This window comes from Natrix helvetica, assembly GCF_964273705.1.
Source record: "Natrix helvetica genome assembly, chromosome: 5".
NCBI lineage: Eukaryota > Metazoa > Chordata > Lepidosauria > Squamata > Natricidae > Natrix > Natrix helvetica.
Genome location: NC_138551.1, coordinates 84698712 through 84712137, shown reverse-complemented (window position 1 = coordinate 84712137; position 13426 = coordinate 84698712). Strand labels below are relative to the sequence as shown.

At 41.4% G+C, this 13426-nt stretch overlaps 1 protein-coding gene across 1 annotated transcript in view; it reads left to right on the top strand.

The window, feature by feature from the left end:
- MCU (mitochondrial calcium uniporter) overlaps positions 1-13096 on the top strand; it is a 127305-nt gene extending 114209 nt beyond the window's left edge. Inside the window, exons 4-8 of the mRNA XM_081954399.1 lie at positions 1770-1874; positions 4604-4764; positions 6409-6612; positions 12342-12458; positions 12881-13096. Of these exons, the coding sequence (XP_081810525.1) occupies positions 1770-1874; positions 4604-4764; positions 6409-6612; positions 12342-12458; positions 12881-12958 (665 nt within the window). The 3' untranslated portion in view covers positions 12959-13096. The remainder of the gene's footprint in view (positions 1-1769; positions 1875-4603; positions 4765-6408; positions 6613-12341; positions 12459-12880) is intronic.
- Positions 13097-13426: the final 330 nt, after the last annotated feature.

The window sequence follows — 13426 nt, the reverse complement described above, 5'->3', positions numbered from 1 at the left end:
ATGTGGCTATATTTCACTCTTTTGTTGACTTTTTGTTGTTGTTGTTACATCATGCTAATCCTATAGAGATTGGTGTTGTGTAAGATTAGCCTCTTCCTTTTTTGGAGAAAGAAAAAAGTATGTAACTTTTGGCCTACAGTTTGCTGCAAACAAACCGGAGTTTCAAAGAAGAGAACATTAGTCACCAAGTTCAAGTTAAAAATGCAATAGAAAAAGTCAAAGCAAAGTATAAAATAGTAGGTCTTAATTATATCTTATGGGACATGGTGGCTCAGTGGCTAAGACGCAGAGCTTATCAATCAGAAAGGTCAGTTTGGCGGTTCAAATCCCTAGCGCGGCGTAATGGAGTGAGCTCCCGTTACTTGTCCCAGCTTCTGCCAACCTAGCAGTTTGAAAGCATGTAAAAATGCAAGTAGAAAAATAGGGACCACTTTGGTTGGAAGGTAACAGCGTTCTGTGCGTCTTCGGCGTTTAATCTTGCTGGCCACATGACCACAGAGACATCTTCGGACAGTGCTGGCTCTTCGGCTTTGAAACGAAGATGAACACTGCTCCCTAGAGTCAGGAACGACTAGCACCTATGTGCGAGGGGAACCTTTACCTTTTAAATTATATCTTGCACATGCTCTCTGTATTGACCAAAGATTTGTCAGTGGATCAGGGTAAAAGCAGAAGAAAAGTGGACAAAAGATGTTAAAACAATCTCCCCGTTTGCCATTTCTTGCTTGTAATAGTTTCTGTTAGTAAAAAAGAATCTCTTCCCCTCAAGTCTGTTTCTGGTCTTAGGACTCCACGGGGAGAAAAAGCATTTGAAATTGGAAAGTTGTTTGCAACTAAAAAAGGTAGGAAATAGGTGTCCTACCACTTTCGTGCCCCTTTAAATCTCTGCCCACTTATTTTGGTTGATTTTTTGCTCTTGATCTGTTTTGACCATACACAGCTCTTCTTCCATCAGGCAATGGAATTATACAAAGAATAGTTTAGTTTCTGAGATGCAAATAGTCCTCGACTTACGGCCAGAATGTCCATTGTCAAACAAGGGGGTTGTTAAGTGAATCATGCCCCGATTTTATGACCTCTGTTGACACAGTTGTTCAGCTAACTATTGCAACTGTTAAGTGAATCACATGGTCGCTAGGCGAATCCGGCTCCTCCTCCCCCCCCTCCCCCATTGACTTTGCTGGTTCGAAGTCAGCTGGGAAGGTTGCAGATGGCAACCCTATTACTCTGGGATGCTGCAACCATTCTAAATAAATACATTGCCAAGCACCCGAATTTTGCTCATGCGGCCATAGGGATGCTACAGCAGTTGTAAGTAAAAGGACTGACCATAAGTTGCTTTTTTTCAGCGCTATTGTAACTTCAAATAAGCAATAGCACTTAGATTTTATACCACTTTACAGCCCTCTCTAAGCGGTTTACAGAGTCAGCCTATTGCCCCCAACAATCGGGGTCCTCATTTTACCCACCTTGGAAGGATGGAAGACTGAGTCAACCTTGAGCCTGGTGGGATTCGAACTGCCAAATTGCAGACAGCTGGCAGACAGCAGAAGTAGCCTGCAGTATTGCACTCTAACCACTGCGCCACCGTGGCTCATGGTCTCTAAGTCAAGGTCTACCTATATTTTGAGATGATAGATTGGAACTCTTAAACTATAGTTTCAGTTCATTTCTGTAAGGTAGAATATACTAATTTGCAATGGAACACTGGTGGAATATTAATATGTCATATCTAGCTCTTAATACATCTATTCCTGTTTTCATTTTAGATGGGACACGAGTAGCAGCTTCCACAAGCATAGATCTCCTACTTCTTGACGAGTTCAAACTAGTAATTAATGACTTGAGTTACCACGTCTGTCCACCAAAGAGAGGTAACAGCTTCATGCAATTGGGATAGATTTGCAGAAGTCATTCGCCATCCAATAATTAAAAAAATAATTTCATGTCTGTTTGGAAAGTTGCATCTTCTCCAAATATACTGTCACCGGCCATCATAATATTCATGCTAATATTTTCCAAGCCTTCAGAATAATGGTCCTATGTCCAGGTTTTGTTGAGTGTTCTATTGAGTCTTGACTGACACTTTTCCTACATACCCGTGTTGGCGAACTTATGGCACATGGAGCCATATTTGCCGGCAAAGCAGCCCTTGGCAGCCCTCAGCTTTGGCGCACATGCACGTACCGGCCAGATGATTTTCGATCTTCCAGAGGACTGGGAGAGGCCATTTTCACCCTCCCCAGGCTTCAAGAAAACTTCCGGAGCTGAGAGAGGGCAAAAAACGGGCCCAAAGGGCCAACCGGAAATTTGTTTCCGAACTTCCGGTTGGGTCATTTTTTCATCCTCCCCAGGTTCCGGAGGCTTTCCTGAAGCCTGGAGAGGGCAAACAACAGCCCAACAGGCAAACCGGAAGTTCATTTCCAAACTTCCGGTTTGGCCATTGGGCCATTTTTCACCCTCCCCAGGCTTCAGGAAAGCCTACGGAGCCTAGAGAGGGCGAAAAACAGGCCCAACAGGTAAGGGCAAAGAATAGAAGAAGATTCTTGGATGAGAAGCAAACCATCTTCAAAGAAAAACAAAGTCCAGTTTCCTCTTGAAAAAAGGACCTTTGGATTCCTTACCATTGGAAGGGCCAGATGTTTAGGGCTTCATAAATGAAGATACAATATCTTTTTGGTAAAATGTGTGTAAAGTTAAGCATGAAAGCTCAAATAAATTGTCTTGCACTCTGGGGTATAAAATGTAAATTAAACTATATTAGCCTGGATCAAAGTCCTATCAATTTAGCTATCTTGGGATTCTTCAGATCAAATATATAATTGGGGGGGGGGGGGGGGAGAGAATCTACTTGTAATGGCTTGAATATATGCTCATTCAAACATTTCGTAGGCTGGTTGCTGTGTCCTGTCCATTGTGTATTTAAGCTCATCTTCATATATGGTGGGTTTTTTTCTGATGTCAGAAGTTCTTGTATGATTCAGATGGTGCAGAATCTCTGTATTCATAATGCAATAGAATACTGCATCTACTAGAAGTTCTCCAGTTCTTTTTCCAGGCTTAAACTTTTCCCAATATGAGCCAAAAATGAGCTCACTTGATGATCTTCTTCTCTGCATTATAATTTGATTTAAGTTCTACTTTTATCGTTGCATGAAACAAGACATTAATGTGTTCATGCATTATTTGTTTTATATTGCTTTTGTTTTATAAATGGATGAAACTCGTCTTCCTTTTTATATGCCCCTATAAACCTTAAAGTATTAAGAAGGAAATGGAATGTGAAGAATCTGAAGTACCTTTTTGATTTGCCAACCCATTTGAGTACAATTTTCACATAGTCATACATTCCGTGTTTGTAATGCTATTCTATATTACACAAACACACACACACACACACACACATGTCTAATAGTTAAGGCACCAGGGTGGAAAGCAGGAGACTGTGAGTTTAGGAAAAGGAAGGGGTATTGGATATGTTTGCTGCCTTGAGTTATTGTTCTGACCTAGGCTTCCCAAAAGCACGAAGCCGACTCCTTGTCCCGATAAAACCCCTTTTATTTAGTTTAAAGTGAATTCCTTTCCAGCAAAGTCCCAGCCATCAGTCTTTCAAGAGGTTTTACAACTACAGACCTTTATCAGGCTTGGAGAGCTGCCAGGCCGATATCTTCCAAATGCCACTCTGTAGCAGACAACACTTGGCAAGCCATCAGGAACAGATCTTCACTCTAATGAATTGAACTAATTGTCTCCTGCAAACTTCTCTCCCCTTTCTCTCCTCTTTATTCCCTATAGGAGGGGCCACTCACCGTCCACCTGTGGCTTTACTCCCAAGTCGATCCTTGATCCTTAGCTGTTCCCTTCTCCTGGCAGCTCTGCGCATGCGCACACTGGGAACAGGCTCCAGCTGTTCTTCTGCCCCACTGATTTCCGACTCCAAAGGCAGCTGATAACTGTCAGATGGCCTTCGCCCCCTCTCTGCCTCTGATGCAGAGTACTCATCAGAGCCTTCCCCAGATTCCAGGACTGGCCTGTGTTCCTCCCCAACCTCCTCATTGTCTCCGTCTGCCACCAGCTCTGCTGGCTGCTGGCAGGCCACAACAGTTATTTGTAAAAATAATAAAGGCGCGATACAAATAAAATGAAATAAAATAGAATACCTACCTGTTGTTTACTGATTGAGTCCAAAAGCCACTAATACCAAACACTAATATTTTCAAGTGACATTTGCTGTAGAATGGTCTTAACAAATAAAAAATAAAGGCAACATTAAAAGTTTGGCCCAATTATCACATTTTTGATACTAAATTTTAAATGGAATTTTAAGCTTCCCTATTTCTGTAATATGCCAATCCAGTGTAAAAGAGTTTTATCGGTTTTTATCTTGGGAGAGGCAAGTATAAGCCAAACCTATATTGGAACGACATTTGTTTAAAAACTTGTCTGAACATGAGTTTCCATGTTACAGATTGAGTAATCCAATAAATTCCATCCTCTGTTTTATTTGATTCTGTAAATTTCAGTCCTTCAGTACGACATTCTTCACAGTACCATCACACTGTGAAAAAAATAAGGATATGAAAAGATCTGTGTTCTTCTTTAGATCTGTTAAGCCACGAAGATGCCACCACGTTGAATGATGTGAAGACTTTGGTTCAGCAGCTCTATACCACACTGTGTATTGAAGAACACCAACTGAACAAGGAGAAGGAATTGGTTGGCAGGATAGAAGACCTCAAGCAGCAATTGGCACCCATGGAAAAAGTGAGGGCACTGAGAGTTGTTTCAGTAAGCTTGACAGCTGAACAAAGAACCTATATTGTACATTAATGGCTTTAGACAACCCTCTTTGTAAAGGGTTTTTTCATACGTAAAAACCTTTTCATATGTAAATGTGTTTCTTGGACTAATTTTAAGTGGCCAAGGAATATCTGTTACTCTATGTATTGTAATAATTGACTTAAAATCATATAAAGAAAATAGACAACTACAAAGGTCTTTTGATCCCTACCCAGCCAATGTTTGTTTACAAGTGATTTCCTTGTCAGATATTCTTGAGCTAACTCTTCAGACTGCAACACATTGAGGCTTATCTATTAATAAATGGGTCTAGATCTGAGCATTTCTGTTTAAAAAACCAGTAAAGGGAGGGAGGAGGAACATGGGCTGCTATAAAGCACTCTTTCCCAGTTAATTGAATCATGGTTAATTTGTCTACAACTAAGTATAAAATTCTCAAATACTGTGCACAGACACATGGGCTCCTCTTGCGTCTGCATTGGCTTTGTTCATCAGTCTTTATCACAGTGCTTTTCAATCTCGGCAGCTTTTAAGATGAACTTCAACTCCCAGAATTGGCTGGGAAGTTCTGGAAGCTCAAATCCACTTATCTTACAGTTCCCAATGTTGAAAAACACTATAAGGAACTATTTTAATGTTTGTTTAGGCATCAGGATCTGAAAACTTAGTTTTGGAAATTGTGTTAAATCACAGTTCCTGGTGCTGGATTAAACAAGATTGGTGCACAAGAGTGATATAAATGCACCATGGAAAGGTGAATAAGAAATTGGGATTGTCTGTTCTTCCAAATAAATGAAAAAAATTATGGCATGTAGAAATGCCAAATCCAAACCAAGAACAAGTAGTAGCTTAACTTTCTGTTTGTAACATGTAGCCAGAATCTTTTGGCTGATTCCTTTTACTACAAATAAGAAAAGAATTGTAGTTACTACTGGGAGATTGGTCCAAGAGGGACTATAATGATGGAAGAATTCTGTTCCACTATTGGAGAAGAGGCTCCTGTTCTGGAATTCTGGGAGTTGAAGTCCATACATCTTCACAGTACTAAGGCTGAGAGACACTGGTCTAGTCAGACGTCCGTATTTTTGACGGGGGGCAAAAAAGGATTTAGTGATGTTTTTTTTCCATAATAGAGTCCAAAAGTAAACATTCTGTGGACATGATGAGGTACTCTCTCCTTGGGTTTATCTGTAAGCCTTTCCTTCTTTCTGTAATATTTGGAAGAGAGGCCATCTTACTTTGAACTATTTTATTTTAAAATGAGAAGGTGGGATAGGGACATATTAGAGCAAGGACTTTATTAGAGCATTGGAAACACATGGTAACTACTCAAAACAATGAAAAATGGGTTATTCTGCATTTGAACAATCTGTCATTTAGTCTCCCATGAAAAAATATTGACATTAAAAACACTTCTGACTAGGCCAGTGATCCCTCAACCTTAGCAACTTTAAGATCCGTGGACTTCTGGGAGTTGAGGTCCACCCATCTTAAAGTTACTAAGGTTGAGGGATCACTGGATTAGTCAACGTTCTTGGATTATGTTTCAACTTGTATTAAAGGCCACTGCTCAATACTGTACTAGCCCTGGACAATCTTCTTTTGCAGGTCAGGATGGAAATTTGCAGAAAAGCAGAGAAGAGGACAACCTGGCTACTGTGGGGTGGGCTGGCTTACATGGCAACCCAGTTTGGAATCTTGGCTCGGCTCACCTGGTGGGAATATTCTTGGGACATTATGGAGCCAGTCACCTACTTCATCACATATGGCAGCGCCATGGCAATGTATGCATACTTCGTAGTAACGCGTCAGGTAAGATGGGCTTTGCATTAAAATGGTGATTTCTTTGGAAAAAGGAGGTTGCATAATTCAGTGCAAGATCACGTGAAGTGTGAATACCACTTTATAATGCCTTGGTAAGACCACACTTGGAATATTGCATCCAATTTTGATTGCCACGATGTAAAAAATATGTTGAGACTCTAAAAAGAGTGAAGAGAAGAGCAACAAAGATAATTAGGGGACTGGAGGCTAAATCATATAGAGAACAGTTGCTGGAATTGGGTATGTCTAGTTCAGGGGTCAAAGAGCCACAAAGGTCCTAACCAGAAGCTTCCTGTTCAATTCTGTAGCCAACCGGAAGTCCGATTCCCCCACCATAGAGTCTCCTCCTAGTGTGGCATCCTTCTTCCTCTACCTGTCTTAACCGAAAGCCCTATCAATTGTGGAGCCAACCGGCAACAGGAAGCCGCAGCAAAGGGATGAAAACTACTTGCGGCTCCAGAGCCACAGGTTGCTGACCCCTGGTCGAGTTTAATGAAAAGAAGGACTAGGGGAGACATGATAGCAGTGTTCTGATATCTCAGGGGTTGCCCGCAAAGATGAGGGAGTCAAGCTATTCTCCAAAGCACCTGAGGGCAGGACAAGAAGTAATGGGTGGAAACTAATCAAAGAGAGAAGCAACCTAGAACTAAGAAATTTCCTGACAGAACGATTAATCAGTGGAGCAATTTCCCTCCAGAAGTTGTGAATTCTCCCAACACTGGAAGTTTTTAAGAAGAAAATGGACAACCACTTGAGTAAAATGGTATAAGGCAGTAATGGCAAACCTTTTTTGGCTTGCGTGCCATAAGTGGGGGGAGCGCAGGGGGGTTGTGTGCAGGCGTGCCACACCCATAATGCAATGCGCGACCCCCCAGTGCGCATGCGCGCACTACAGCCTCCCCCCCCCCATTTTTACATGCTTTTTTCGCTCTCCCCAGGCTCCAGAGGCTTTATAGGAGCCTGGGGAGGGCGAAAACAGCCTCCCCCACCTCCCCCGGACGCCCTCTGGAGGCTTCAGGGAAGCGCTCAAAACGATCCTCTGAGCAAACAGGAAGTGACTTCTGGTTTGCTCGGAGGATCGTTTTGAGCGCTCCGAAGGCATCAGGGAAGCTCATGAAGCCTCCGGAGGGCCTCCAGGGGGGGGGAGGCTCTTTTCACCCTCCCCAGGCTCCTATAAAGCCTCTAGAGCCTGGGGAAGGCGAAATATGGCTTTAAAAAAGGGTTAACTCAGTTGGTCAGCGAGCACATGCGCACTGGCCAGCTGACAGGGCACCACCTCGCGTGCCCTGACAAATGGCTCCGTGTGCCATAGGTTCGCCATCACTGGTATAGGGTTTCCTGCCTAAGCAGGGGGTTAGATTAGAAGACCTATAAGGTCCCTTCCAACTCTGTTATTCTGTTCTGTTCTAATTTATGTCAACCCCAGGAAACATGACATAGAGTCACTTCAGCAGAGAGATATGCACTGTGGAACTGATATGATTCGCTTTGCCAAGAAAAGCCTGAAGGACAGTGGCAATTGACTTCCAAAAGTCAGTTACACAGCTTCAGAGATCTGCCTTCCAGTTTTAGTTTGCCAAAGCTGCCTGCTCAGAAAATATTTGGGCAAAAGGGTCAGGGGATCTGTTTTTCATACTGCTGACTTGAAGAGGTTTGAAGTGATGCTTCAAGCTGAACTGCATCTCCTCCTCAAAACCTTCTCCTTCAAATTTTTCTGAAAACCTCTCCTCTTCCACTTAAAAAGTCCTGCAGAACAAATCCAAAGAGGCTGCAAAACAGGAAAAAAATGTAAATAATTTAGTTGTTTCAACCCTTTGGACAGATCGGGGGGGGGCACATTTTATTTCATAAAACAGTTATGAAAGGGTTGCACCCCTTGAACCTTTAGAGAGAAAAGAATCACTCAAAGCATTGCATAGTTTTAATACATATACGTGTGTGAATTGGTTTTTAAGGTTCAATTTTGTACTTTAGCTAATTTTCTCTGGCAGTCAGTTGCCTGTATTCCCTTCGAGATTTCTGTATGGTTTTCGTATTGTTGTACAGAAGTTCAAAAACTCCTTTAGTAGGTAAAGAATGTACTGAATGTGCTAAAGGAAGAATGCATGGGGAGTCCTTCTTAGCTTATGACATGCCACTTTCAGACTTTTGTTTAAATTTGTAAGTTCATTTATGTTATCTTTTAAAAATGCAGGGCGGGAACCATGTTCTCCAAGTCATTACAGGACATTACATTATATTTAAATTTGCATTTTGTATCTTAACCACAGAAGAATGCACATTAATGAGCCTCGGTGGCGCAGTGGTTAGAGTGCAGTTCTACAGGCTACTTCTGCTGACTATCGCCTGCCTGCAATTTGGCAGTTCAAAACCCACCAGGCTCAAGATTGACTCAGCCTTCCATCCTTCTGAGATGGGTAAATGAGGACCCCGATTGTTGGGGGCATTATGCTGACGCTGTAAAATTGCTTTGAGGGGGCTGTAAAGCACTACAAAACGATATATAAGTCTAAGTGCTATTGCTAATAATGGTAGAGGTGCCTGCCTACTGGTTCCCATCATACATTTCCCTCTAACTCTGCTACTACCCTGTTTCCCTGAAAATAAGACCTCCCCGGATAATAAGCCCAATCGTACTTTTGAATGTATGCACTAAAATAAGCCATCCCCTGAAAATAAGTCCTCCCCGAAAATATTCCAACAAAGTAGCAACTATGAGGTAGCCACACTCACCTCCTGCTGCACCTCAAAAATAATAAGACATCCCTGAAAATAAGGCCAAGTGCTTATTTCAGGGTTCAAAAGAAAAATGACCCTGTCTTATTTTCGGGGAAACACGGTAGTACCCTGTTTCCCCCAAAATAAGACCTCCCCAGATAATATTGGACAATACAATACAATTTAAAAGCAGAGTTGGAAGGGACCTTGGAGGTCTTCTAGTCCAACCCTCTGCCTAGGCAGGAAACCCTATACCGTTCCAGACAAATGGCTATCCAACATCTTCTTAAAGACTTCCAGTGTTGGGGCATTCACAACTTCTGGAGGCAAGCTGATTAATTGTTCTAACTGTCAGGAAATTTCTCTTCAGTTCTAAGTTGCTTCTCTCCTTGATTAGTTTCCACCCATTGCTTCTTGCTCTACCCTCAGGTGCCTTGGAGAATAGTTTGACTCCCTCTTCTTTGTGGCAACCCCTGAGATTTTGAGTGCATGTGATAATATAAGCCCACCCCTGAAAATAAGCCCTCACCGAAAATATTGCAACAGAGCAGCAGCCATGAGGTGACCACTCTCGCAGGCCTCCTGCACCTCAAAAATAATAAGACCTCCCTGAAAATAAGGCCAACCGCTTATTTCGGAGGTCAAAAGAAAATAAGACCCTGTCTTAATTTTGGGGAAACACGGTACTAGGAGTGTCCCACTGATCATTGGTTTCCTGCTGCTAAGAGAATCAGAAAGTCAGAGTCCTATACTGATTTCACGGCATAATAGCAACAGTACTTAGACTTACAGTATATACTACTTCACAGTGCTTCACAACCCTCTCTAAGTGGTTTACAGAGTCAGCATATTTTCCCCAACAATCTGGGTCCTCATTTTACTGACCTTGGAAGGATGGAAAGCTGAGTCAAACTTGAGCTGGTCAGGATCGAACTCCTGGCTGTGGGCAGAATTAGCCTACAATACTGCATTCTAACCACTGTGCCAGCATTATAAGAATGGTATACAGGTAGTGCTAGACTTACGACCACAGTTGAATCCGAAATTTCCATTGCTAAACAAGACAGATTGAGTTTTGCTCCCAGTTCATGACCTTTCTTGCCACAATTATTACTGAATCAGTGCAGTTGTTAAATTGGTTTTAAAGTGAATCTGGCTTCCCCATTGTCTCACCTTGTCAGAAGGTCACAAAAGGAGATCACATGACCCTGTAATTGTCAGCAATATGAGCCAGTTGTCAAGTGTCTGAATTTTGATCACATGACAACCTGGATGCCACGAGTGTCAAAAATGGTCATAAATCAGTTCTTTAGTAGCGTTTGAACTTCGGTCACTAAATAAATGATTGTTAAGTCGATGACTATCTGTATACAGTCCACCTTCCCTTAAACATTCAGAAAAGGGTACAGGTATTTCATGCTCTTGTACTAGATGACATATTATTTACACAACCTCTTCTGAGGGAAAGGAGGCAGCTCTATTTTTACACAGTTTGCATCTTGTGTAGAGTTTTCAGTTTTCATTGACCATCAGGAGGTAATATGTGATCAATTTGATCCTTACTGGGATTTTTCAGATGTGGGGAGCCAGATGTTATTCTAAAAGGTTCAACCCCTCCACTGAGAATTGAACTTACAGATGTTCACGCTTAAAATGACCCCATACCATATAAGTCTGTAGAGATTCTCAATCATCCAGGTCATGGTTGTCCCAAAGGCGCTTTTTCAGGAGGCAACTGGGGTTTTTTTTCTTTTCTTTTGAAGACGTTTCACTTCTCACATCCAAGAAGCTTCTTTAGCTCTGACAACTGAGAATCTGAATTTAGCTCTGAATGACTGAGAATCTCTACAGACTTTTAGCTGTACAACTTGGGATGAACACCCTTTGACTGGTATGGAATGGATTTCCAGAGGAAAAATTGCAGACTACAGGAATCAGGAGACTACTCAGGTGACCGATAAGAACACAGATAAACCTCCAAGTGCTTCTACAACCGTCTAAAAGAATGCAGGTGACCAGATATCTGCAAGGAATATAAATCCTTCCATTCCCTATTATCCTGTCACAGCTGAAGAAGGTTCTTGGATGAGAAGAGAAACGTCTTCCAAAAAAAAAACAAGAAAGTCCAGTTGCCTCCTGAAAATGCACCTTTGGGGCACATACAATGTAATAACTTTGTAATGCCGTAAACCCTCTTCTCTTAGAGCTTATGGAGGAGGTGGCTCATATATGCCATTCTGGTAGCGCTTCTCGATACCTTTTCCATCAAGATCCGAGTGCCAGAGACAGGATGCTTTGAAAGCTAACGGAAAGCTTGCTTCTTTCTTCCCCATTTTGGCACAATTCAGGATCGCTGAATATGAAGATGTGCAAAATAGCTTGTGTAGGTATGAATTAGCCTATGTGCATCTATAAGTCCAGTAATCTGTTTGGCTTTTAAGACCAAATTCATTGGCCATCTATGGAGTAGCTAATGGGGGCAATAATAAAGATCAAATAACCACATAGTTCTAGTTCCTGTCGCTTGTCCACCATAACTTACTCTGCATTATTGTACCCATGCAGAATTTCATATCCTGCCTGCTGTTCTCTAACAAGCTAGTTAATCATTTATTTATTTATTACAGTAATTTGTAATATATCACTCAAACTCTAGGTGGCTTAAATTACTCAACCACTGTGGAGCAAAATTAAAATTAAATTGACTAAGCTGTCAAAAATTGCTTTCGCTTGCACATTTGAAGTGACACAGTGTCTGTTACATTGCTCAGTTCCTGCAAATAATCATAAGTAAGATGATATATAAAAAAGACTTAATATATGATCACTATTCAGTTGATAATCAGATCTGCCGAGCATCATGCAGCATATAATTTGTCCGTATTCCATGGTAAATTAATTATTAGCCCAGAGTTGAGTTTCTTGTCCTTTCAAATTGGTTATTGATAAATAAGTGTTCGTGTCTAAGGTTTCAATTAATTTATTCTTTCATTCAATAGGAATATGTATATCCAGATGCTAGAGACAGGCAGTACTTACTATTCTTCCATAAAGGAGCCAGAAAGACTCGTTTTGATCTAGAAAAATACAATCAACTCAAGGATGCTATTGCTCAGGTAATAAAAATAAATCCTTGGAAGAAATTGGAGGGAGGGGATAGGAAATTGTCCCATTATTAGTTCTTGAACATTCAGTAATTCTTTGATCTGCTTTCCTCGTGTTTTTCCCATTTGTATTCCAAAAGACATGGTTATTTACAGCTGATTTTATAATGTTGAAATAGGTTTCAGCCTAGAAGAGAGTTGAAATAACTGATTAAACTTGCAGCACATTGGAAAGATAAAGCACTACAGGTAGTTCTTGACTTATGACCATAATTGGCACTCTCAACACGAGTGATGTCAAGCTGGCCACGCCCACCCCGGCTCCTCGAGGTCAAACACAACATTGATGCGTCCCTCAATGAAATCGAGTTTGACACACTAGAGTATGATGGAGAGAAATATGGTACTTATGTCTTCATTTTATTGATTTTTAGGCAGAATTGGACCTTAAGAGACTTCGGGATCCCTTACAGGTACATCTACCTGTCCAACAAATCAGTGATAAAGACTGATCGTCAGCGCAACCTCTGCACCTTGACAGAAGTGGCAGATCTTTTCAAGCTCTTGCCTCTTTCATTAGAAAGCATTTCAGGTGGAAGCTGGAAGGTCTTCTTGGGGTGGAGGGTTTTTAAATCATTGAAACAGGGACCTTGACTGGGGAGGGAATAATGTGTTCATTCAAAAAATAATAATAATTATAATCAGGCACTGTGGAATGCTAAGTCTTTTGAAAGGGCTTAACGATTGTCTCATTCAAACGTTTTTTCTTTTGGATGGAAATATATAGATTATAAAGGTGGGCATTTCATGAAGAAATTGTATTGGGGAGCTATTTTTCCAGCTTTGCCTCTTGAAGAAGCCCTAGCAGCCTGCTCAGCATTTTTTTAAAATCTCTTTCAAACTATTTGCACAATAATAGTGCGCTAAACAAAAGAAGGAAACAATCAAGCCATTTTAAGACACCGTGATTGGTGATCCAG